We start from the raw sequence: 27546 nt of genomic DNA on the forward strand, positions 1-27546 counted from the left end.
TCCAGATCTTCGCGCACGATCCTGGATCGCAGTTCTTTCCTTCTCCTGGCTCCTTCAGCCTTCCTCTGGGCCTTCCTCTCCTCTCTTCCTGCTTCATCTCTCTTTTGACCTTCTTTTTCCATTCTCTGTGGTTGTTCTTCAGTGCCTCTTCCAGCAGTTGGATGGGAAGGAGTTCTCTTTCTCTCCATTCCTTCTCGGCCTTCTTTTGGGCCTTCATCTCCTGGTACTCTCGACGTATGTGAGACTTCACGTCTTCCTTTCTCCTCTGCTGCTCGGCCTTCCTTGGGCCCTCCTCTCCTTGTCTTCCTGCCGTATGTGTCTCACTGCGCTGCTGATCCATTCTCCTGCGGCCTTCCTCTTTCTCTTTCACCTCCTTCTCTTGCCGCTTTCTGGATTTCTGTCTCTGTCTCTTCAACTCTTTCTCAGCCTTTCTCTGAGCTCTTCTTATCTTATGTTCCAGGATTATGGCTCGAAAGGCGCGTCTGTCCCACTCTCTTTTAGCTCTCCTTTCAGCCTGCCTCTCCTGCAGGATTTCGTCCACCTCCTCTTGAATTCTTTCCTCGATCAACTCGTCAGCTATGTCCTCTATCTCCTCTTCCAGCTCTTTTACGATCTCATCGTGGAGGATCTCAGCTATAAGAGAGGTCAGTCCTTCCTGGTCTGTGCTCGGTGGTTTGGGCCGTGTGTAATTTTGTCCTCTCAGCTTACTCTCGAGGCGATTTATCTTCTGGTCCTTGGCAGCGTTTTCTCTACGGAGGCGGTCCCGTTCTTCCTCGAGATGGCGTATCTGGTCCGCCATCTCTCTCTTCATCTCCTCGTGGTTTTCATATAAGGCCAAAAGTTCAGTCTCCAAAATTATGACCCTCTCGTCTTTGCTTCGTCGTGTTTCTTCCTAGCGCCAAGTTTCTTGAGACTCAGGCAAATTTGTTCTTCCTGAATTTTCTTCGGAGACATTTGTCCTCTTGAAAGCGGGCATCCTTTATATTACGTCCAAGGGTAACATTAAAAATATTAAGTATATTTTCAAACAAGCTGGAACATTTTTGTTTTCTGTACCAATCTTCCTTGGCTGCGCTAAAGCTTATCAAAGGAATATGCCACCTGCGCCTTGGTGGGAAACCCGTGCAGAGTGGGACCCTTGAAGTCTCTCATGGAAAATCCTTCAAGAGACTGGAACAGGACTGCAAGAGAAGACGTCTCGAAGACTTTTCAGGACTGTACTGGATAACTTTGCATCAGTGTTTTAGGCCACACAGAAGACTTCATTTATAATATATATATATATATATATTTTTCCAGTATACTTACATATATTTGTGTGTGTGTGTGGATTGTCTGTGAATATAGGATGAAATAAAATCATTTATATATCAGGCCATATGGACGATTTTCCTGATTTTGAAGTAAATTTTTTTTATACTTTATGTAGGATGAATGTTTAACATAATTTATCATTCGTTCGGGTTCCTAAGGTCCCTCAGTGTGATTTTTTCATTATACTTCAGAGTTATAAGCATCTTGTATATTTTGCATCTTCCAGTCTTGGATGGTCTGGGATGCATCTTAGATATATTAGCTTATAGGATTAAATACATCTACGCTCACTCCTGTTATGTTCCTCAGATGAGCTGGTATTTTTTGCATTATCGATGCTGGTAGGTGGAAATAAATGTCCATTGTGCTTTCCTTAATTTCCTGGTATAGTTTTTTTTCTATTTATCTACCTCTTAGGAGAGAGAGAGGACGATAGTCTCTTAGTTTATCTATTTATTTCTCTAACTCTTAGTGTATCTATCTATTCCCAGTCCTTAGCTCTCTCTTCTCTCTCTCTCTCTCTCTCTCTCTCTCTCTCTTCTCTCTCTCTCTCTCTCTCTCTCTCTCTCTGTTGGAAGATAAAGAGAAATGAATAACTGACAATTTATCATTGGCATATCTTTCGAAAGAAGTTTGATTTGGAAATAATATACTTAAACAGACTTAAATATACTTAAATATAAAAGATATACATTAGGAAGCACAGAGCAAAGTAGAAACGGAAAGGGAGCCGTTCAAAGGTGAACCTCTCTGTCCTACTAATAATATTGATTTGGTAATATATTCTTCTTGTCACTTTCATTACTTTAATTTGCATCAGTGTTTTAGGCCCACAGAAGGCCCAATTTCAATGGAGTAGGTTTTTTCAGTATACTTTATGTAGGATGAAATGAAATAATCTATTAGGCCCGTCGTAAATCGAAGTAGGATTTTTTTTAAATATACTTTATGTAGGATGAAATCAAATAATTTTTAGGCCCGTCCTAAATCGAAGTAGGATTTTTCAATATACTTTATGTAGGATGAAATAAAATAATTCATTAGGCCCGTCCTAAATCGAAGTAGGATTTTTCATTATACTTTATGTAGGATGAAATAAAATAATTTTTTAGGCCCGTCCTAAATCGAAGTAGGATATTTTTTCAATATACTTTATGTAGGATGAAATAAAATAATTTTTAGGCCCGTCCTAAATCGAAGTAGGATTTTTTCAATATACTTTATGTAGGATGAAATAAAATAATTTATTAGGCCTGTCCTAAATCGAAGTAGGATTTTTTTTATTATATTTTATGTAGGATGAAACAAAATAATTAATTAGGCCTGTCTGAAATCAAAGTAGGATTTTTTCAATATACTTTATTTAGGATGAAATAAAATAATTTATTAGGCCTGTCCTAAATCGAAGTAGGATTTTTTTAATATACTTTATGTAGGATGAAATAAAATTATTTCATTAGGCTTGTCCTAAATCGAAGTAGGATTTTTTCGATATACTTATGTAGGATGAAATAAAATAATTTATTAGCCCTGTCCTAAATCGAAGTAGGATATTTTTCAATATACTTTATGTATGATGAAATAAAATAATTTTTTAGGCCCGTCCTAAATCGAAGTAGGATTTTTTTTATTATACTTTATGTAGGATGAAATAAAATAATTTTTTTGGCCTGTCCTAAGTCGAAGTAGGATTTTTTCAATATACACTTTATGTAGGATGAAATAAAATCATTTATTAGGCCCGTCCTAAATCGAAGTATGATTTTTTCAATATAATTTATGTAGGATGAAATAAAAAAAAATATTTAAAAACTGTCCTGAGAATCAACTTCCTCAGGCCTAACTCTGCGTGTCATGTAGGGAGAGCGGTGATGATTCGGACAGTGAGATCGGACAGTACATTTCTGGAAAATTGCCTTCACAAGAGTACGTACAATGTCCCCGATCTACGGATAGAGACAGGACGGTGTAGAATAAGTCTGTAATGACTTGCAGAGTGAAGCACATGTTTTATTGAATGTCAAAGGTCAAGATCGAAGGGCAAAAATTTAGAAATCTTTTTGCGAACATTGATCACTGTTTCGAGAGGAAAATTTTTAATTGACCTGTGTCAGTATATATTTGAAGTATAAAGATTTACGATGAATAAATGAGAGCTTAAACAGATAAATGAATGAATGAATAAATAAATAAACAATTAGACAAATCAAATAAGGGTTATTTTCTATTTTGGTGTTGGTACGTGAGGACTTCTTGTGGTGTTAGATTGGTAGCTGGATATTGTGAATGAGAAAAATTTTCCTTTTTATGGACAAAATATTTTATAATGTATGGGACAGATGAGTTATTGTTATAAAAAAAAAAAAATACACTGTTTTTTGCAAACTAAATGTAAATATGGAATTATGTAATGTTTTGTCAATAAAGAATAATAATAAAAAAATAAGGGTCCCTCAGCTCTGAGAAATCACGTGAAATCGCGAGAGTTTGTTCGCCACTGACACATGGACTTTGGTTGCGAAGGGTCGTTTACTTTAGGATTGAGGGTAATTTTTGTGGTTTTTCTCAAAAATGTAATTTTTTGCGTCTGAATCAAAAGCTTTGGTGTAGTGAATATGATATGGGAGCTGATTATGAGTTTTGGGTGTGAATTTGTACTATGTGACGAAGATGTTGTAGCTATTACCCGCCTGTGATCTGCAAGGGTTTGAAGTTGAGGGTGTCATCAAATGGTTATGATATGTGGGGGATGATTCGGACATTCTAGGGTTGGGATGATTCGGACGTGTCCGAATCATCCCTCCTAGCAAACCTTTACTAATTATGAATTCCAACAAAGAAACAGAAGATTTTCACTAACGTTATTTAAGTTATATTTTGTGTATATGCATTCATTGGCCCCTCATTACCTTTACCTTATAAAGCACTTCATAAACCCATCATAGAACCCCCTAATTACAAATTAAAATGTGAATTTCAAGTCTGGATTCCATTCCATTGGCATTCACCCATATTACACTGATTCTTTCAAGAAAGTCACTTTGCCAGGGCTTTTGTGACTGGTAGGCCAAAGCCAACTGCACCACCTAAAAGCACAACAACCTCACATGAGTACCTCAAGAACATTAAAAAGCAAGAAAAATACAAAAAAGTTAGATACAGAGGCCCAGACCAGTGATGAAGACCTTCATCATCTTGAAGATCTCTTGACAGCCGATCTTAACAATAATTCTTCTGACATCTCAGAGGAGGAGATAGAAGACACAGAAGTGGGTTTTACTGATAAAGTCCCAGAGGAGGGAGATTTTGTTCTTGTTGGGATAGATCCAGCAAAAGGTAGCAAAGTTTATGTAGGCAAATTAATCAGCAATTTAGACGAGGGTTGAATTTCAGGTTTTTATTTAAGAAAATCACAGAAATTTTCTGCTAATAGTTTTAAATTTCAGAAATTGAGGATGAAGCAACTATTGGTAAAAGAGGCAGTAACTGAAACAAACCCAGTTCAGCAGAGTATGAAAAAAAAGCAGGGGTATTTCAAATTTTGCCTTTCTTTGCAGGACACAATATTCGTTAGGCCAAATTTAATATTTAGGCACAACAAATTTCAAGTATTTGAGCTACGATTTATGTTTGGTTTTTACTCATGGGGAGAATAATTTCAAGTAAATTTTGGTCATTTAAGAATTTGGTGGCAAGGATATTTCAAGTTTAGTTTTTGTTTTGAAGGTCACAATATTCTTTAAGACTACTATAACATTTATTCTCGGCAAACATCGTAGATTTTCTGGCTGCCATTCACTAAGGGAGAGAATAATCCTTTAAGTTGATTATGATTATTTCAATAAAACACTTCGTATGGTATTTCTGTTTCATTTATCATCTGACTTGAAGGTAAATGTCAATTATAATAATTGTCCGAATCATCCATGCTCTTGTCCGAATCATCACCATGGGTAGGGATGATTCCGACATTTTGAAACTTGTACTTGAAGATAAATAGCTTCAAGTATAGTAAAAAATATGGACTTGATATATTTACTGGTAAATGTAGGATGATGAGGCTACATTGACATACCAAGGAAATCACTGCTCCTTAAACTCTGACTTCTAGAGAGAAATTAAAAAAAAAAAATGTCCGAACCATCACCGCTCTCCCCCTACAGTAGGATTCAAATCCTGCAGTCTGATATTCCTTGTAACTGGTAGGGTAGGCAGCTTGGTCGAAAACATACCATTAGTTATTGAGACCTCTTACTTTGGCCCAGTGCTGTATTAAAAGAACATTTAGTATAGTTAAAGTTAAAGTCCTCGTGGGCCTCTGTAGGCTCATAGGGCAGGCGCTGATCTCCTGTTTCTTAGGCCGACAGATAGATTACATACCATTTTATACTCTGTCAATTATCATTGAGTTTACTGGAACTGAATTATATGAGACACTGTTCCCATAACCCGTTCCACTTTACCTACCGACTGAGTATGGAGCCAGAGCGATGAGATTGTCTGGTAACACTGCTTCAGAAGCGAGAGAAAATATAAAGAGCTGCAAGTGCCCGATGGGCATGCCCGCAGTATAGACTGGCCGTTAGAGTTCAGTCTCTAATGGCAGATAATAATGGTCTCAGGACTTTTTTCCTACATTGAGTGACTATCAAAAGTTAGGGAGTCTATTCCAGCTGTGTTTTTGTATCACTGGACTCTCATTTCCCCATGCATATAGTATTTTACATATAGTACTTTTGAAGTTACGAAACACTGGTGTACCTACCCGTTGCATCTTGTATTTTCAAACTAACAAATACACTCAAGCTGGCAACACTACTGTGCACAGAGTGAGGTCCTCAAATTGTAATTGTGGAGGTCTAGGTTCCTTAGAACATAAGAGGCTGATTGTTGATTGTATAACCAATGAATGACTGGGAACTCCAGATCATTGTATACATTGGCCCAGAAACACCATTTTAGGTAATTACAGTCAGGCACCAAATTTTGGCAACTTTATGATAATCATAAAGTGCACAACTTTGGTACCTGACTGTAGCCCCAAAATGGTGTGTTCTGGGCCATGTTTATATCATTCATTAAAATTTCCCAGTCATTCATGAAAAAATACTCCGCCCCAGGACTGCAAGTTCCATTCATAAGAATGTAGTGAAGACTTATTTCAGTTGACATATGACGTAGAATTTGATAACATGAACAAAACTTTTATTTGTAGCCTTATATTCTGGATTATGGGAAGTTGGCTTTAATAAAATCTTCTTTGGTAGTTGGCTTAAAGTGACTTCATTTAAATGATTAATATTGATTATTGTAGTTTTTCCTGAACCTTTACTTTTCACAGCAATCTTAGTGAAAACTGCACTAGTTAGATTAACCAAAGTTGAAAGAACAAATCATGTGTACTGTATATTGCAGAAAGTGATCATAATTTTTTCAACTAAGCTTCGAGTCAGGCTGGATGCCTAACATCATGATTATCATGGTAAGCATTTTTTTATCAGGTTTCCCCTTCAAAAGGGTTAGACATGAAATGAATTCTCGCCAATCTCTGTCCTGTGCTTCTCTATCTGAACTCCTAAAAGCCTAGGTCTTCATCTTTTTCATTCTCCATGATTTCCTGGGTCTTTTTGCAGGTCTCAGTCATGATGTTTCCAGATCTATTGCTCTCTCTCTGACCAACTTTTTTGTACCCCATGTCCAGACCATTTCGTTAATTGTTCATTATTTATTTATATAAAAATATGGACTGATTTATTTCAAAGGTGAATGGTTTAGCGCAGGCCTGCCACACATGGGGCAATACTTTGGAGGAACAGGACTATACAGTATTTGGAAGCCTTCTGAAAGGTATTTTAAATTTACGCATCACAACATTTCCAGTCAATCAACCCGATATAACCTACAGAAATAAGAACAATATTGCACTGCTGTATGAAACAAGTCCTGTAAAAATATATTTTATTTTCAGTACACCCATTAATATGAGTACATGTTCATCCTGAACTTTGGAGAGCAAAGATTTTTTATGAGGCATAAAGTTTTAAACCATGTACATTTGAGTATTTGCTTACAGGCATAAATCTGGGAGACATTTTGCCATGACAGAGTCTCTGTGTATTTTGTAGTAGTTTTGTGCCACAAGGTTGACTAACCATCGGCTTTTTCAGGCCTTTAAAAACATTTTTGCACAATTAAATGTACTCTGATTACATTCAGTGGCTCGATAATCACTAATATTAGTTATAATTGTGTTAAGATTATCGTTTTAATTAACTTATGAAGCTTTATTGTGACTGCAAATTCCTACACATTGACTTTTAGACTGAGGCTTCTAGTCCATTCTTTGTGACTTATTAAAGGTAGTAGACTATTCAAGAACTGATTAGGCCTGTGTTGAAGAATCTCTGATCAAGAGACCAGCAGTGTAATTAGCAAGGTAGAGCAAATGGCTGGCAGCAGCAAACACCTGTCATTAGGCCAATAAGAGTTTCCTTTATATTAAAACCAAAAACTAGAATTGACTATATTCCAACTGTATAAATAATAATAATAATAATAATAATAATAATAATAATAATAATAGTAATAATAATAATAACCTTTATACATATACATGGAATATACAAATACAATACACACAGACTAGATACATAAGGTAACATGATAAAAATCTTCTTGCTATTTCTTTTAACGTGTCTTTTTCCCATTTTTGACCAATAAGATGTTCTTCTTTTTTTTGAAGGACTTTGATTTAATCAAAACCTAGAATCGGCTGCCCTGCCTATCGCTTAGACCCCGGTAGCGCATGTACATGTATCATATAATAAAGGTAATACCAGCACAACACATTTATATGTAACCACAGGCGTACTTCAATAATTAATTTCCAAAATTGATAGCTGTCAGGTGTACGAGAAAATCAAAACTACTCGACTTTGTTGCGTCACCATCAGTCAACTTGGTTTTCTTCACTTGCCACTCATCATACATAAAAATCATATATCGTGTTAGGGGTGAATAAAGAGATAACAGTGAATAACTTCTGTGGGGAAGGGTTATCGGATCTGAATGCTTCAGAGAATAAACTGTTTCCTGCTCTAGAGCAGACATTACTACAAGTATTTCACAAACATGCGATTAAGCAAAATGCAAAAAAAAAAAAAAAAAAATTGAGTACGCAAAGTCCTTAACTTAGGAGCAGTTTGCAGGTGAAGGACTTTTTAACTACTCTCCTTCACCATGCATTGTCATAAACATTACACGTTGTTGCCAGCTGTTTACAATGAGTTGAAGCAGGAGTCAAGATATAACCACTTCACTTGTTGTTTGAGCAAAGTTGCTGACATAATTCCATGGTATCATCCATCGTAAGTGTTTTTTGTTGTTCTTTCTGAGAGGACTTATAAGCTGCTCTCTACAGAGGATCGTCCACTTACAGATTTGCTTGTTTAGCTCCTCCTGAAGGAGACGAAGTGTGGCTGGATTCTTGTTGATGGTCATTGGTTGGAAAGTCCATTGGATCTTGTCGAGATGACTGAGTTTATCACATGTTTGAGTAATAGTCTTTCACTGAATCACATAAAACATACTATATACCCCTAGAATCAGATAAGTAAAGCAACCTTTACTTTTTCACTACTGTTGTAATGAAACTTTCAACTGTCATAATGGCTTGGATAAGGTCTCCATTGAAATGCACTTCCAGAACCTGACTCTTCAGTTCTTCCCTCTTCAATGGACAAACCTCCAATAGTGGTGTCTGTAAACACTAGAAGTTCTTTGCAACTCTGTTTGGTCCCCAGTTGTGTCCCTTTTGAGTGATGTAAGTTCATAACTGCATTTAGAGTGGAATAATGAGATGCCATACTTGTCAAGAGGCCTAGCACGGTGTAAGGTCCCTGGACAGAGACTGCCTGTTAGAGAAGACGTAAGTAGGTAGAAGTGATTACTATATACTTCAACCCCGTAAGTGGGTAGTGTCATCAGTGCACCTTATGCAGTGCACTGTAGGCATTACTTGAGGTTCTTTGCAGCTTGCCTTCAGTCCCTAACTGCAACCCCTTTCGTTCCTTTTACTGTACCCCTCCTTTCATACTTTCTCTCTTCATGATTCATAGTGCAACTGCTTTGAGGTTTTCCTCCTGTTACACCCTCCAGACTTTTACTGTTCCAATTTTCAGCACTGAATGACCTCATAGGTCCCAGTGCTTGGCCTTTGGCCTAAATTCTACATTCAACTATGTGAATCTGATGTGTGTTATTGAAATCATACACATGTAAATGTGTATGTGTACATAAAATGGTGTGTATGGGTGTGTGTATGTTTGTATAAAACAAATGAATATTTCAGTACATACAAAAAGACGTATATGCATTAGAGAATGGTATTCAGAATGCATCCTTAGTCTTGTTGGCCCGTCAAATACCCGAATTTCTTGATAGAAAAATGATCCATTCGTATAATTCATTATTTAATTGAAGGTGAGACTGACCACTAAGAAATGTCCTCCTAATTCCACCAACCAGCCAATGGTGGAGAACCTTACAAGCTTTCTAGCCATGGGAACAAGGCTTCATTCAGCCAATGAGGAAAGCCAATAGAATAGTGAGCCATGTTAGAGGTGCTGATTGGTCAAGAGTAAACGATCACCAGGTGAGGGGTTAGTTCAGTCTTGAAGAGGCTTTTGTGGTGTTACAAGGTGTGTTTTGGGGGGCCAATTTGTACGAATTTTACAGTTAGTGGACGCCACATTTCTCGATATATTGGCTAGTTGACCTGTGCCCATCTCTGACAAGATTTTGTAAGTAGGTGTTCCTTTTCGTGTGGTTTCAGTTTAGGAATATGTTGACATCCAATTTGTACCATTTTTTGTAGCTGGAAGACGCCATATTTGTCGATATACTGGCTTCTTTGTACTTAAGAAATGGGCAAGACTGGGTTACTAGGGCCTCTCTCGGACAATTTCTTGTAGGTGGGTGTTTTTCTTCGTGTGTTTGCAATTTAGGAATACGTTATCAGGTGTTTGATGATGTATCATTGCTGAATCAACAAATGGTCTGGTAATTAGGGAGTGGTTTTAGCTGGTGATTGAGAATATTCCCTAGTGAAACTTTATTAAAACTTGGTAATGTATCATGATATTGTATTGACATCCAATGTTGCTTGATCTTGCATCATTACAGAATCAACAAGTGATCTGGTGGTCAAGGCAGTGGTTTTACCTGGTGCATTATAATGTTTCTAAGTGAAACTTGATTGAAACTTTGTAGTGAATCGTGAAATGTCTGAGACAAGGCTGTTTCTGGAAAGGTCTTGCACCTGGCACGGTCATTTGGCTGTTAAAAAGTTCGTTGCCTCATTCTGTGAAGGTAGACTCACAGAAACGGTGATTATACAGAAGAACTACGCACTGAGATACCCTTTATTAATCACAATTGGCTCATTTTAGACTTTTTTACAGAAAAATGGACAATATTTTTTTACTGGACAAAGAGAAGAAAGGGTGTATATAATGCAGTACGGGTTAGATAATCAGACAAATATACTGAGATCATTTGATAAATTTACCGTCATTTGTTCATGTTTTTACGTTCATCCCAGAGGGGCTGGTACCAAACACGGCGTTCTGAGCTTTTCTGGAAAACAACCACTCAAATCTGTATTTACAATAGGGCAGAGTCGCTAAACTCCCGCATCTTTATTTCCGTGTGGAAGGGGTCACTGCGGTCATGTATTCTTGCCCGGGTATGTGCAGAGCAGTCTTGTATTTTATCTTCCTAGACTGGGTATCTAAGGAAAGACAGGTCGCTGTTCGTACCCAGCACTTAGGTGCTGAACAAGTCTCTCGAGTGAAGGTTCCAGAGTGTGTTTTTTCCCGATGTTAATGGGTATTCATACGTTGTTTTCCCCACGTTTTAACAGTCATTAGACCTCGAGTTATACCATTCAAAATACGTGTGTATTTTATCCAGAAAGCTGCACGGCATGTGTCTTGTTTTATTGTGTGTAAGAGTTTTCTGCAAAGAAAATTATTGTGCCGGCTTTCTCCGTCCGTCCGCAATTTATTCTGTCCGCCCTCAGATCTTAAAATCTACTGAGGCTAGAGGGCTGCAAATTGGTATGTTGATCATCCACCCTCCAACCATCGAACATATCAAATTGCAGCCCTCTAGCCTCCTCAGTAGTTTTTATTTTAAGGTTAAAGTTAGCCATGATCGTTCTTTTGGCAACGATATAGGATAAGCCACCACCGGGCTGTGGTTAAAGTTCCATGGGCCGCAGCTCATACAGCATTATACCGAGACCACCGAAAAATAGGTCTATTTTCGGTGGCCTTGATTATACACAGTAGCGGCTCTACAGAAAACTCAATTGCGCCGAGGAAACTTCGGCGCATATTTTTTTTTTTTTCTTGATGTTAATAGAGTCATATGTTGTTTTTCCCACGTTTGAACGGTCATTAGAGCTCGAGTTATACTTTCAAAAATACATTTTATGTTAGGATTAAGAGAATGGCTTTTTCGAGTAAATGAAAATAAGCAGTTTTACCTCGACACCGGAACACATTTTGAAAGCAACGCCATTTTTTGATGAAGCCCACTGGGGAACATGAACTGTTTAAAATTCCAGCCTTGGTAACAATGATATTCCGCTGATTAGCTTAAAATTACGCTGGTAATCTGGTGGTTATAAGTAGGCTATCAATGCAACGAATTTGTTACAATCCCACGCTTAGAACCAAGGCTGCTATCTGAGTTTTAAGACAAAAATGAATAGGCCTATGCAGTTTATCTGGACACCTTAACCTATAACAACACTATTTCCAGAGTTCGATACTACTCGACCTATTAGGAAAGTAGCCCCGATGGTGGTATCAGCACATTTAGGATGGTAATGCCCCCCGTTTTCATTTTTAACTTTCTGGAAAACGTTTGAAAGTGAGGGATTATGAACAATTTCTTCCCGTGACCAAATGATCCTCGGCGCCTGCGCAGTGATTGAGCTTCAAAGCAAGACCGTTATAGTTGAGAATTCTTTCCCCATCCCGATGCAAAATTTCAGGGTAGAACTATATAGTAGCTCCGCGGCGGCGACTGCCTTCAAACTTAACTTTTTCTACAGTTTTTGGTTGCCTATTATGAATTTACCTTTAATTTTTTGGCGCTCGAGTGTAATTAACCTGTAATTAACCCCTGAAGTCAATCCAACAAGGGGTTTCCATACGCGATCTTCACAAGACAGAGCACGGCTACGTATGGTTCGAACGGTTCATATCCCGTCCGGCAAGTGCAATAACTTGTTAACGTATGGGTACCCAACAGCCCCGAAGGGACATTCCATTTGGCCGACAACAAACAGATGCACCGCCGGTATCAGAACCCCTAAAAGTGTAGAAAAAACCAGTTGAAAAGGTAAAAACAGGCGCGGAGCTAGTATATAGAATTACCCTCACGTCAGTAATTAAAAAGATTCCAAACCCTGCCATTTTTTTTTTTAAATCTTCACTGTTCAATGTCCATTCAAGGCTAAAAGCTTTGAGAGAGAGAGAGAGAGAGAGAGAGAGCAGTAGCACTGTGGAAAGTGTAGATATGCAAAGACTTACGAGAGAAAGAGAGAGAGCGAGGGCAGCGCCATTGAGGAGGTGTAGAATATGCAAAGACTTACGAGAGAGCTGATTGACCTTTGAAGAGACCCGAGAGAGTAGTACAAGTGTGGAGTGACAAAGATATGGCTCGATTTTTAGTTAACAAGTTGAATTATGAACACGGTCTCTTTTCAGTACAATCAAAGTAGCACATAGGTCTAGGAATTCACGGTTGAGGATGGTTGGCAAATACATACTCAATCATTTTGAGTAAACGCAGGTCAATAGACCAAGCTGGATCGAGATGAATAGCCTTTAGGAGGTTGTTAGATAGTTGATAAAGCCGTTGTACAGCATTTCATGTGTTAAGTGAAGATATAATGTTCCTATAAGGAGAGTTCAGTCACGGTGTGGTCTTGAAATCAGAAGTGATTTCTGGCCTGTATCAGATCAGCTATGTCAGTGTTTTCTGTTTTTAAAAGACTGGGTTGACGTTAAAGGCCTTTTTGTCTTTAAAATGAGTGAAACGTGGACTGAAATCTTACTGAACTTACGTTACCAACAAATTTCCATAGTTTCTAAGTCATTAGCCCCAGTGCACCAGTATCGTCAGTGCACCTCGTGTGGGGCACTGTAGGTATTACCAAGGTTCTTTGCAGCGTGTCGCCGCTAGCTGCAACCTCTTTCGTTCTTTTACTGTACCTCCTGTCATATTTCTTTCTTCTATCTTACTTTCCTCAACCCTCTCCTAACAACTGATTCATAGTGCTTCTTCAACTGCTTTTTTTTTTCCTCATGTCACACCTTTCAAAGCTTTTACTCTCAATTTCTGTTTCAGCGCTGAATAACCTCATTAGTCCTAATGCTTGGCTTTTGGCCTAAATTCTAAATTCATTTAAGTTTAAAGGCATTGTAAGAAGTAAATGGGCACACTGCTTGCCATTCTTTTAGAATGGGTCAGTCGTGTTGACTATCAGGAACTGGTAACAGAATAATTAATACTGGATGGCATTTTAAACATTTCTGACTGGCCACCAGTGTGAACCATTGCGAAGAGAAAAATTTGTGGCTTTCATTGCTCCAAAGCTGATATTTCTTGAGGAATTAACTGGTGCAATTCCTTTGTAGTTTTAGGCCTCTCCGTGATTATTTTTATCAAACTTATTTCATAATAAGTAGTGAATGTTGATAGATTTTTGTTTACGGACGAGGTTTCACTTCAGGGGCTGTGCACATCTCGATCAAAGTGGTTTCAATCCATCCATTAAAGACAGTTCGATACAACTCACGGTTTTTTATTATTATTATTATTATTATTATTATTATTATTATTATTATTATTATTATTATTATTATTATTATTAGAGCGTTTAATTCATTAGTTACTGGATAAGACAGATTAAAACGTAATTGATTTGCTGGCTAAATCCAGTTAGAAACGTAAATGTTAACTCAATCTTAGCAGCGAAATTTTATACTCGTCCGCTGGTAGGTGGCTCCTTTGGTGATTGGATTGTTCCATGTGAATAGGTTTCATCTAATAATAATAATAATAATAATAATAATAATAATAATAATAATAAGAAGAAGAAGAAGAAGAAAAAATAGTCACGCGGGCTCAGTAAAGCGATAGTTTTGAAATTAGTGTTATGTTGGAGTTTTATTCATTGTGGAGGAAATGCATGAGGAAGTTTTGAATCTTTTTTTCGGTAAGCTAGTATCGAGAAATCAAATCAATAAATTGCTTATATAACCTTAGAGATTTATAATTGCAAAATCAACTTGGTAGTTAAGGTAGTTATATTGCAATGACGGATTTATTCAGAGTAATACAAATAGATAATTAACAAGTAATTATGAGAGTTGCAAGACGAACGAGGTAGATATCTGAAATGTGTCAACTTCGATTGAGCTGAGAGATGAGATAGTTTGTGTGTGATAAAAGTCTTAAATGTTTGAAGAAATCAATCTTAGTGTTTAGATTATTTGAAAAGTAACGAACTGAGTTGTATCAAAGGGGTTTTATGGATGTACTGAACTCGGTGAGGTTTTTATTAGTTTTCTGAAAAGAAAACTATCGTTATTATTTCCGCAAATAAAATCTGCTGAGGCTAGAGGGCTGCAAATTAGTATGTTGATCATCCACCCTCCAATCATTAAGCATACCAAATTGCAGTCCTCTAGCCGCCTCAGTAGTTTTTATTTTATTTAAGGTTAAAGTTAGCCATAATCGTGCGTCTGGCAACGATACGAGAGCAAAAATATTTACTTTTAGTAAATTATGCATGAACCCTTTTTGCCATAAACATTGACCTTACTGAAGGTTTTACATTTAGTTCTTATAGGAACATTCTTGTGAACCCAGTTCCATTCAAGCTCTGATTCAGATTCCATACTGAATATTAAGTTTGACGTCCTTTGTATATTTTACGTAGTTATTCACCCTGTGCCTCTGATTTGTCTATGAGACCTGTTTATGAAAGTGAGGTAGGAAAAGTGCTTTCATGCAAAGTGCACTAAATAGGATATCAAGTGGTTCCTGAAGGTAATTATGTTGTTCCTCGTTTAGGTGTCCTTTCTGACAGTCGTTGTTTGATAGACCAGAGGTGGAGAGACCATTCCTTACTCAGAGACTCTCAGGATGTCGTCGTTATGACAGCATCTCATTATTATTATTATTATTATTATTATTATTATTATTATTATTATTATTATTATTATTATTATTATTATTCAGAGAGAAGAACCCTATTCATATGGAAGCAGCCCACAAAGGGGCCACTGACTTGAAATTCAAGTTTCCAAAGCGTATTTAGGTGTTCACTCGAAAGAAGTAAGCTCAGAAGGTGAAGAGAAATAACAGAAGGTAAATACAGAGGATCAGTTATTAGAAAAACAGGTAAATGAAAAACTAAATAAATGAAAATGTAAGTAAATTATTAGAATACCATCTATCTGCTCTTCCTCAGGATCCATCAAATAGGCTACAGGGGAGAAGCACCATATCAATTTACCTTCAACCAAACACCCCTCATTACACAGAGATCGAAAGTAAACCGATTAAGTATTCCACCATCTGGGATGAAGTGATTGAATCGACTGAATCTTGTATCTTTGCTGTGGTTTGAAGTTCCTGTGGTAGATGATATTAATAAGGAATATTTTTTTTCATTCTGTGCCAGTTTAAAATGACAACACTGCGAATGTTTGTGCCATTTGAGCTTCTAGATTTTGTTAATGGTAATGAGCACTGAGGAGGTATGTTTTGCAATGAATATTGGTGTAAAACCCTGAACGTGGCAAATGCTGTGGAGCTTTATAACTCTACGAGCAGATGCTTCAACAGGAATGCCCAGTGCTTGTTTTCTTAGTGTCTGTCCGGTAAGGTGGACAGAATACACTACTCCATGGAGAGATGTTCCCTTTTGACAGTCGCCAGACGCTTTTGAAACTGTTATATAGGCTCTGATTTTTTATTACAGTTTGACTCCCTTTTACCTAGAACTGCTGTTCTTTTGGGAACTGGATTTATTGTACGTTGTTGGTGGGTTAAACAATTGGCTTTCAAGGAAGGAATTCTGAAGGAGCGCATGAGTCTCTTTTATTATTATTATTATTATTATTATTATTATTATTATTATTATTATTATTATTATTACATAAGCGGTTTTCAGCGGGAATTCTGTACCCTTTGGTGACTGCTTGTAAGGCCTGTAGGTTCTGTCATTGTTTATGCATAGCTGACCAGTCATTTTAATCATTTTTAAAGCAGGGTTTATGACTTGACAGTCAAAACTTGAAATCTATATAAGTGGCCTTGAATAAAAAGGAATAAGATTTACAACCGGGGATTCATTTTTAGGACTATTATCATCGTTAGAAAAAGAAGCATTAGCTTCACACTGAATGTAGGTAACCAATCATGATTCTAAAGAGCTTTAGACCTGTCTGCGACAACTCCCAGGTCAGACAAACGGAAGGCGTTCCACCAATATTCGAAGGCGTTGAGGTAATTCCCTCACTCTCATTACTTCTCGCTATAACTTCTCACAGTGTTAATGCATGTGAAGGATGGTACCTCGGATATTTCGTAAATGAAGCTTGCTTAGCACCTTGCCATTGCTTTTGCTGGCCTTAGTCATTTTGTTTACAAATGAGGAATTGTACTTAGGATGTGTTGAGTGACAATCACAATATGGCTGTTACTCACCAGTCTTACCAGTTTTTTTTTTTTTTTTTACCCGTAGGAATCTTTATCTGGCGTCATTGTAGACAAGAGGGACACTGTTATTATTTTGAGTAAGGCGAGAATGTCAGTTGAATTCTGGTAAAAAAAAAAAATGAAGATCATGAAGTGGGAAATAATACTGATATACTGTGTATTCAGTTCAGTTTTGCTACTCCACAGGACTTCTATAGAGAGAAGACAGCTTCATTCAATCACAGAAGTCATTACTGGTGTCAGGTCATTATTTAGTCGAGGTCAGTCATATTGATGGTAGAAATCACAATAAAGGATTGTTGGTAAAAGCCCACAGAACACTTTGAGTACAACGCCCGAATCTCTAACAGCGTTCTTCGATACGTCCTGTTCGTTCTAGCTCAACTCTCCGTCGTATTTGATTGCGTCCAACAGCTGAGCTAAACGCTGCTAAGTCTTGGCACACTGGGTACCAAGTGTGTCTGTCGAAAGCATTTTCTGAAGGAAATGCGCTTTCCATACCATTCTATCAGAAATTGTCAATGTGTTTAGATTCCGAATGATTTGACTTTCAATCTCGTTTCCAGTGTCATATAACTTATTGGTATTTAGACATTTTTCTTGTGACACGACACCAGAAAGGAGTCGTGAAAGAAATTCCAGAAACTGTAGTAACTTGGAGATTCTCATTGACTCGTAACTGTGTCACTTGAGGAGTTATGTAGTCACAATTTTTTTTTAACTGGAGACATCCATTTATATCTGTTATAACTGTTGCCTGTGTCGGAGTTTTTTCCTAATAGGTAATTAATATAGGAAATCTTTTTCAGAGGAGTTTTGGCTTCAAGGTCTGCAGCCATTCCGATTCAAGTCGTCTCACTACATTCACAAAAAGGTCAGTTTGGTACAAATCACAAAATCAAGTCATGAAGATACTCTCTTTAAAAACAAAATCCAGATACGGTCATTGTCATAATATCAGAGGACAAAGAAATGTCCCTAAGAAAGCAAAATTGGGTACGAGGTCTATAATTGCAAACGCGTTGTCTTGATGTCATCAGTGTGAGAGGGACATTCACCTCTGAAGTCAACACTGTCCTCAGTCAGTTTTTGGGAACAGCTTAACCAGGACCCACTAAGAAAAGAGGTCGGCCAGACAAGAAGGGATTCAAGATAAAGTGAGCCTCGGCCCATGATTTACTTACTACAGGTTTTAAACCGAGGACAGTTAAATAGTGAATACTATTGTAAACATATATGTAGGTCACTTGGAGACAAATTTCTCTTCATTTCTTGAGTGCCTGAGGTATTGTTAGCAATCTTCTTTACTGTCTGTATGGTCACTGACTGGGTTGCATCAAACTGACCTTATGTATGTACAGCAACGACTTCAGCTGGAATGGAAAGGAAGGGGGGAGGGACCAGGAACCACTTGAACAGCCAAGTCTGTGAACTGACGTCGAGGAGGAGGCAGACTGCTGCTCACCATTCATGACAGGGCAGTCGGCAGTCATCGATTGAATTCGGTAAGTTTAATGAACAAGTTAAAAAAAAAAAAAAAACTATAATCAGTCCTTAACTCCAGGGTCAGTGCGAGTACAAACTGTCAGTAAAAAATTGCATAAGTCATTTTTACAATAAACACTGGCTTTGCTGAAAGTTTTATGTATTGGCTAGGTATTATTATTATATTATATTCACGTGGAACAAGCCCACCAAAGGAGCCATTGACTTGAAAGTGAAGCTTCCGAAGAATATTAAGGAGCTCATTAGGAAGTCAGAGACGCAAGAGTGTTATATAAAATAGGAATAGGTTATTAAATTTACACAGAACTGAAAACTCAACTTACTACCAGAAGTGTCTTTTTGAATCACAAAAACGCGAAGAGGGCCAGGAACTGCATTCCTAGTTCATTCTTTGACATAAGAAGGTCTACAAAAAAATGCTTTGTTGATTCTTTGAGCGAGTTCACTCTCCACATTTGCACAGAATAATTTACTGTGCTAAATCTGTTTGATAGAGGTATTCTGCTTATGCAGCTTGTTTATTTCCATAACCTGTCTGTTAACATGAAGTTAGTGAAGTACTTTTATGAAATGTGTACAAGATAGAAAATTACCTTGCTGCAGGTAGTTTTTGAGGGGTTTCTGTTACATCGCTAAAAGGTTTCAAGAACCTTGTTAGTAGGCTAAGTGGCACCCCCATTCACTTAAGTCATTATACATCTGTCAGTAAAGTTCAATTATGTTTTTTTTTACCAAAACTGCTTCCTGAATTAGTCCTCCCTTATAACTCAACTGTGCTGCCTAAGCTTTGGACGTGTAATGTGCTGTATAGTCAGGGTACTTGAAGGATTAAAACTCATTTTCTTGTATTATTTGTCAAGATAATTAGCTTCCAAATACTACATAGGTCTAATCCCTCTGCTGTGGTTTAAGTGAGATTTAAATTTAACTGAAACCAGACTAACGATTAATGTGTTTCTCAGGTTCCTTGGGCGTCACGAACAACTGACCTCATCAGAGCCATGACAAGGCATCTTCAAGATTCGATTTTTCTGCAACAATACCATCGAGTGGCCACTTACTCCCTATTGGTAAGGAATGTGCAAATCACTTTCTTTGACCTGATCAAAGATTAGAAAGCATATGCTTTACATGCAGTGTAACTATAGATATGAATAATAAAGTGTACTTAGTTATTTGTGCATTAGTCTAATTCTCAGTCATGGGAGCCAATGTATCATGATAAGGAACACTGGTCTGTTACAAGAATTCTCAAAGCTCTTTGGATGGAGCTGAAGAAATAGTCTGTCATTTTAGTATTCAGTATTTCAGCCAAATGTTGGTTTTCTCAAAAGATTTCTTGAAGAAAAAATAAGAGTCAGATACTGGATTAATCTCAAGTGGTATTGCTCTCACGATTTATGGGTCTAATTATTCACGGGAAGGGAATTATTGCAATAAATTAGTTACTTGGGAACTTAGAAGATTTATGTTAGTCATGTACAGTTCGTCAGAATCTGATTTGTTTCAACGCTTTTTACAGCAGCCTATTGACATTCTAAGTCACAAGTTTTTGCCTAACAGCTGCAGTACAGTAACTGTATTGTGAACTACAGATTAAACCTTTCGATAAGTGTGACGTCATCTGACGTTTGACAACGCTATACTCAAAAGGCCTCCTGCATCGAAAGAATGCTGTGTTTTCAAAGAGTTGGTTTTCATGGAATCCGTAATATTGATACCATATAATGAAAGTTGATTAGCAATCTGCCATTAAGCATACTGATTTTACAATATATGTATAGTTTGTACTGGGATTTTTCCCATGTTGATCTTTGTCACTTACATTTCATACTAAGCTACGTCAGATCAGGAAGTAAATAGGAGAGTTGTGTGTTGATCAATTCATTAAAGGAAGGTTTGGGTTATACCATTTCTTATACGAGTAAGTCTTGCCTTCTATATAAAGATTTTTCATTCGCAGGTTCATGGTTCATTACTGAACGTACTTGGGTGGTTAGAATAGACCCAGCAGAGAGCCTAACCTTCATTGTCTCAAAGTAGTCCCACTAGATGGCTGGTCTTCCCAAAGGCGAGTGGACACCAGATGCGGAAAGTAGACCACAAAATGCAGAGGGACTTTCGATAGTCAGTTCAGTTCAGGCAGCAGCTGGGCAAGCATTGCTTTCAGGTATTCCATGATCAAATGTTGATAATCTGATTGCTAGGACTGCTGGTCGAAAAACATGAGGTAAAAGAAGAAAGTTTGTGGGAGTAATATAGCTTTCAAATCTTTCACTTTTGGGGAAATACTTTTCATCATATGCTATCAATTACGAAGGACTGCATTTCATTTCAGATATTAGCAACTTTTACATAAAACATCTTGGTACTTAACTAAAACCATTTGACGATGCACTATATTACCAAAAATTAGCAGGTGGTGTCTTGTACACTGTGTCAAAGTACCATTTCGATAAAATAATTAGTTTGAAAGATATTGAGAAAAACGATCACTCGCGGTCCCTGAAATGGAGAGTTGTTTAAATTTTCCCTGCTGTTCTCTAGTGATCAAATTTAAGGTCTTTTATATGAAATGGTTTGGTTTTGTATGAGTACCCTGAGATATGTAGTTGGCGCGAGCAGTAACTGGCTCTTTTCTGAAAGTAACTGAGCCAACGAGGAGACTGTTTGGATGATTTAAGACAAACTAGAGAGGGGTGGGACAATGTTAGCACTGAAAAATCTTGCCAGATTACGGGAAAATGTTGAAATGGTTTTATAAAGTTATAGCCAGGTTTAAGTAGCAATAATAATAAATAATTAATTAATAAATAATAATAAATAATTATTAATAAATAATAGATAATAAATAATAATAATTAATAATTAATAAATCATAAATAATAAATAATAAGAGTAAGAATAAGAATGCAAGTAAAAAGAATATTTTACTATGATTTGCTAATAGGAACTGACACTAAAAAGCCTCCCACTTTTGCATTGCAATTCAATTTTGAATTAATATTTGTAGTAGCTGTGAAAAAATGGAATTTAATATCATTGAGACGTCCTTCATAAAATACCACAGACGCTCATTACGGGTCTGAAAAAAGCCCCTGTCCCATCTGTGCCCTTTTTAGTAAAAGGGGCCTTGGTATAGAATGTTTGAGGCCTGGCTATAACGAATCATCTTTCATTACTTTGTAAGCCAAAAGATCTCAAAGTGATATGACGGCTTTAACTTCTTCATCTCTTCAGGGAATTGTGTGCAGCCACCACGCATAGATGGGGCAAGTTGAACAGGCATAAATGGAATAAGTTCATTGGACTCCTCTTCAGTCACGCCTCGCAGTTCCACAAGTATCTTCTATGAATGATGAACTTTGACTTCAAGAAAGTCCTACATTTAGATTTACCAAACTCGTAGAATGTAGTGCTTGATCACCTGTGTCAACAAGTCGCCTTATGGCCAGATGAAGTGGAAAAAAAAATGGTCCCACCAAACATAAATCTTGGGAAGAGTCATACTTTCATACAGAGGGAGACTGTAATCTTACGGATGCTGACAATTAAAACTATGACGGTGTTAAGTTTGCAGTCATGAGCGTTGGCTTATCGTGGTGATCACAGCGCCTATTGACTCAAAGTCGGGTAGATAGAGTTCAGCTTTGCTTCTTGTAATTTTAAGTAGGAATTGTAGGGGGCTATATCATGTGAGGTAGTTCAGTATAATTCAGGAGCCAAATTTTATTACTGAAGCCTGCTACTGGTTTGATATTTCAAGAGTAATATTTCCATTCTTGTCTTCTCAGTTGAATGTTAATATCAGGTAGCTCAGAACTGTTCAGGATGTATAGACTTATTTTATACCCAAAGCTCATACCAGCTTAATTTAAACTGATAAGCGTTTACCTAGAGTTTTTATAAGTGTATTGTCAGGTAAAATATAACTCAGTATGTTTCAGAAACTGTATTTATCTTGCTAAGACTTCTTATCACTTCAAGACCAGCTGTCAGTTCAGCATATTTCAGGATACACAGTTTATTTTCCACTTAAATTTTTCTATTGCTAGTAAGAAGTTCAATGTTTCAGAATATACTGTAGATTGATAATTTATTTTCATATCAGTCAAACAGTAACTATGTGGTACCTCAGTATACTTCAGGACACAGTCTTTGCTACTTGAGATTCATAAGTTTATTATGCTAAGTACTTCAGGATAGTTCTGTATCCATTTCTTACCAGTTTAAAATGACTTTCTGCTCTACCATTTTTAGGATACATAGGTTTTAAAAATGAATTCTTTATATGTTTAATATTAGCCATCAAGTAGTTCTGTATATTTCAGGATAAAGGGATACATAGTTTTGCTTTGATCTGGAATCTAATGTCAGTCTGAGGTCAGTCAAAAGTAGTTCAGTGTATCTGGATACGTAGGTCCTTCAGTTTTCTTGTAAACTATTAGCTATCTGGCAACTTTCAGGATACATTTTTTTATATAAGATTCATAGCAGTTTAAAATTAGCCATCAAAAAACTTAATTTGTTTCAGGATACAGAGCCTTTGTTTTGTTTATCTAAACATCTTGTTTAAGTATTTCATTAGTGTAATTGTTATGTCTTCAGATACACAAAGTTTTCATTTCAATTTCTGAGCAGTGTCAACATAACATCACCTACCAACAGCTTAGTACATTTCAGGATACAGTTATTAGTTGACTATCATCTATCAAGGAGTGGAGGAAGTGTCAGGCTACATAATATTAAACAGGAATTTCTTACAAGTGCACTGCAGTATAACACTTTAGGTAGCCATGGTTACATTTTCAATATATTATATCGAGAAGTTTTTCCATCAGAGTAGCTGTGATTTGCAGTATCCATAAGGTCATTGTTCAGTGCATGCTTGCCTTGGTACGAAGGTCACGTGAGGTCAATAGTAGGTCATGCGTGTTATTTTCAGTCATTTCCCAGGAGTTCAACAACTGTCAATAGAAAAAAGTTCAACAGTTGCTAACAACAGGTTTGACTGAATTTATGCAATATCTTCATATTGGTCAGTGTAGTTAGGAATAGCTGTGTGGATTCAGACCTGTGAGGTGTTGACCTTTATAGAATAGGTCATATTTTTGGCTAATGTATAAATGATTTCTTGTTATTCTTCCTCGATGAATCTTACAGATAATCTTAAACTGGCTTCCATCATAGCAGGGACTTGGAGATAAGCCTTCATTCATAGTCTATTACTTTATTTATCTGTCAGATGTCCTTTGGAATGAATTCTGTAGTAGTTTAAAACTTAGGTTATTGAAAGGCTCTGTTTAATACAAGAGAGAAAACTGATCCTTGAAGCATTGACACATTTGCACCGTTAACACAGGAGTTATTTCAGGACTTAATTAGTCTTATCTCAAATTTGATGAGAGATGAAGAAGAACTTGTCATTATTTTCAGGCAGTTGAAGGATGCTCCATGAATTTTGTACAGAGCTTGCTGTGAAAATATGCGTCTTGCTTAATATTAAACATAGGTTAATTGTGTGAATATTGGAGAGGACCTCATCAAGAGCATTATTGTCATGGCATCTCTGCATATTTCAAGACACTGAGGCTGGCATGGGGAGGTTACTCTGAGGGCAGCTTGGAATTGTTGTCAGATGTATTGTAGATAAATAATAAGTAAACTCAAATTCCAAGCATTTGGCACTATTACCGATGGTATATTAGGTAAATGATTCCATCCTGTTGAATACGGTATTTGCGGATAATTGGGATTTTTATGAATATTATATTGTGGGTAAATGAATCAATCAGTAAACTCGATTTGAAAGTGTAACTTTAAATGAGGTTAAGTCTTGTTAACGATGGCATCTTAAGTATATGGATCAATTTCTCAGAAGGTTTTATTCGTCTTAATGTTACATTGATAGATAGACTTTTGGGGAAGGTTGAAATTGCCTTGAGAACTAGTCAGTGATATTTCCAGACCTTCATTAACTACGAAAGGGAAATTCATTCTAAGCGGACTTCTTAGCTGTTAGGAGAGTTGCTATTTAATTGAATTACTATTTTTTTACCTGTTTTAGGAGACGATCAAGTCGTGTATCTCTTTCCTTGTAAGGTTCTCACAGAGGGACAGGTTTTCCACTTAAGGTGTAAAGTGGAGTAAGGTCAGGTTAAAGAAGTTGAACAGCAAAGTTGGAAAACCTAAAGGGGAAGTTCTTTGATAATCAGAGATTTTTGTTATGCTTAGACTTGGCCCAAGAACAGTTGCTGGAAATTGAATCTTAACAGAAGAGTTCTATCGAAGCTTAGGACCCAAATCAATTCTGAAATTGTCTGTATACAGTAGTTACATTTCAAGAAGGTATATGTCTTCAATTGCTTGTGGCTCTAGCGTCAGTTATTTGAGAAATTGAATTATTCCTGAATTGTAGGTCTAGTCAATTTTAGGAGAACAAGTGCAACAGTGTCTTGACATATGGAGAATTGTAGGTTTTTAGTGTTGAATTATTGCATAGAGTCCCCATTGTATTTAAATTTATCAGATCAAGGTTCTGTGAACTGTTATTGTTGAAAATTTAACTGTTATTGTTTAAAATTTAACTTTAAATTTTGAATAATGGGAAAAATGATTGTAATACCAAATTGTAAATTTATTTCATTGTATACAAGAACTTCTGTATTTCAGCTTATTGCCCAGTTCTCACCAAGACTTAGGCTTCATTTAGCTAGGAAAAGCAATTAGTGCCTTTGTTAGGTCCTAATAAAATGAAATAAGCTTAAAAACTACTGAAGATACTCTAGTGGTACCAATATAATTCAAGAAAATTATAATAACCAGCATCTCCTTAGTTATGGTATATCATGAAGACATTGTAGTCTAGGTTTGATGAGCTAAATTTGGAGACTCACTGCTATATAGATTTTCCCAACTGGACAACGTTTGCAATAATCAGAGATAGCAACACTATTTTGCAGTGTTGTCATCTATAGAAACTGGATATAGGAATGAGATATTGTAGACTGATGTAAATAACTTAGGCATTGTTCTTATTTCTTCCTCTCAGCCTTCCATTCTGACCAGACTTCTATTTCTGTCAAATTGAAATTTTACATTCAAGGGAATTTCTTCAGTCTCCTGTTAAAGCTGTTACATAGAAACACTTTGCAGATTTACAGCACAGCTTGCAAGCTGCAGAATTGCACACTTTCACTTTCCATACTGTAATAAAACACACACACACACGCGCGCACGCACATTTTTGTCTCATCAAAGTCTTGACATGGTTTTCTGAAGCATCGTTTCACACTTGAATTCCCTTCATTCACAATACGTAGATTCAGAGGTGCGTTTTCCATTACGTCTAGACGCAGGGATTAGATGCCTCAACCTTAACATTCTTACACTCAAAAAATCTTCCTCTAAACACATTCACACTCCTAAAACACTGTCATGGTGTCTAGTTGTTCCATGATCATAGATACTATTTCAATCTTAGATTGTTGGTGTATGAAATTGACGTCAGTTTTGGGGTTTTAAAACATTTGCATTTATCGCTAAATTTAGGGGAATTGTATAGATTTTTGTCGTAAATTTTGATTAGTTCGTGTTTTGTAATGTGATTAATTTAAGAGGTTCATACTACCTTAATATTTGAGAAAATAGGACTTTTTTCGTACTTTGTGCAAAGTGAGAACTAGAGCAGTGTCTGTCAGTTTAAAGAAAATTGTGAATTTTTGCTCATCTGAAGTACAGATGTCTTCTTATATATAAATATATACACTGTATGAACACAAAACTGGAAAGATTGTAGAAAAAGACTTGAAAATAAAGGACTCCTTGGAGCCAGCATTGAAGTGCCCCGAAGGGGAGAGAACTCCCTCAGCTGGAGGTAATGAAACCAGTCGGTTGCCAACTTTGAAGCTGACCCAAAGGGCTCAAGTTTTCTAAGCTGACAGACAACAGCTGATTGCCCAGATGGGAAGAAGTCTCGTATATACTTCCCTCGTGCTTTCCAAGATGTCTGCCGTTTTTCTATGTCTCCAGGGAAGATATGTTAGATCCACAAATGTCAGAGAATGATTTGAAGTACAGTAAGCCTAAGGTGGGTTTGGCAAGGTTAATTCTAAGACAAGCTTAGGCTCACATTCAGTCCCATGGCTGTAGTTTCATACTTAGGCAAATGTTTCGTTGACCTGTAGTGTCTTATGAACTGAATAACTGACCCTGTATATTTTTGTCAGAATTTTGCATCAAACTAGTATACTGGCCACCAAAAAATCATTTTTCATTTTTCTATGAATAACTTGTAAGAAAATCTACGATGTTTATACAGCTTGTCAGTCTGTTTTCTGCTTTCTCTAAGATTTCTTGTAAGTTTTCTCCCACGTTTTGTTACAGAATCTGAGTGTTGTATTAAATCTCGTAGAAAACGGGGAACATTTAAGTATAAGACTTGTGGTTATGATGTATATATATTTTCGAATGTATTAGTCATTGTATGGTTGGCTTTGTATCTGTCAGAATTCTTTCCTTAGAGCTGTGTGTATAAATTCACTTGTAAACATTTGTGAATAGGGGTATTTGATCTGTCTTCAGAGGTACTTAAAACTGACCTGACTCAGTTTTATAATGGATAACTGACTAAAATTACTTTGTATAGGGAGACGCAGAAGTACTCTGTATGTATGACTTCAAATGCTTTGATTATTTTCAAAGAAAGGTTCTGTTTTGGGGGAATTTTTATCCTGAATTGTCACATTTTACTAATCACTTAATGATTAGATCCTGTTGTTTCAAATACCATTTCCTGTCCTAATTCCTGTTCATTTTGTGATGTAATGGAATAATTCTTACTTTTAGAGCAACATTCAACAAGATTAGAGAATTTATTTTCTATATCAGATTTTGGCCTTTTTGTCGATGATGTATTTG

At 36.7% G+C, this 27546-nt stretch overlaps 1 protein-coding gene and 1 long non-coding RNA gene across 3 annotated transcripts in view; one reads left to right on the plus strand and one right to left on the minus strand.

Moving 5' to 3' along the window:
- The window catches only part of LOC136850953 (uncharacterized), an 849-nt gene extending 50 nt beyond the window's left edge, over positions 1-799 (minus strand). Inside the window, exon 1 of the mRNA XM_067124934.1 lies at positions 1-799. This exon is cut by the window's left edge and continues 50 nt beyond it. Coding sequence (XP_066981035.1) covers positions 1-799 — 799 coding nt within the window.
- A 9170-nt stretch (positions 800-9969) lies between these two features.
- LOC136851221 (uncharacterized) lies at positions 9970-26286 on the plus strand. Of its 2 annotated transcripts, none has more exons than XR_010856820.1 (5): positions 9970-10115; positions 17931-18626; positions 19590-19697; positions 20591-20857; positions 21868-26286. It is a non-coding gene; the product is annotated as an uncharacterized lncRNA (long non-coding RNA). The 2 variants fall into 2 exon arrangements; XR_010856821.1 differs by having other exon boundaries at positions 20591-20797.
- The last annotated feature ends 1260 nt before the right edge of the window (positions 26287-27546 follow it).

The sequence above is a fragment of the Macrobrachium rosenbergii genome, chromosome 23, assembly GCF_040412425.1.
Source record: "Macrobrachium rosenbergii isolate ZJJX-2024 chromosome 23, ASM4041242v1, whole genome shotgun sequence".
Lineage (NCBI taxonomy): Eukaryota > Metazoa > Arthropoda > Malacostraca > Decapoda > Palaemonidae > Macrobrachium > Macrobrachium rosenbergii.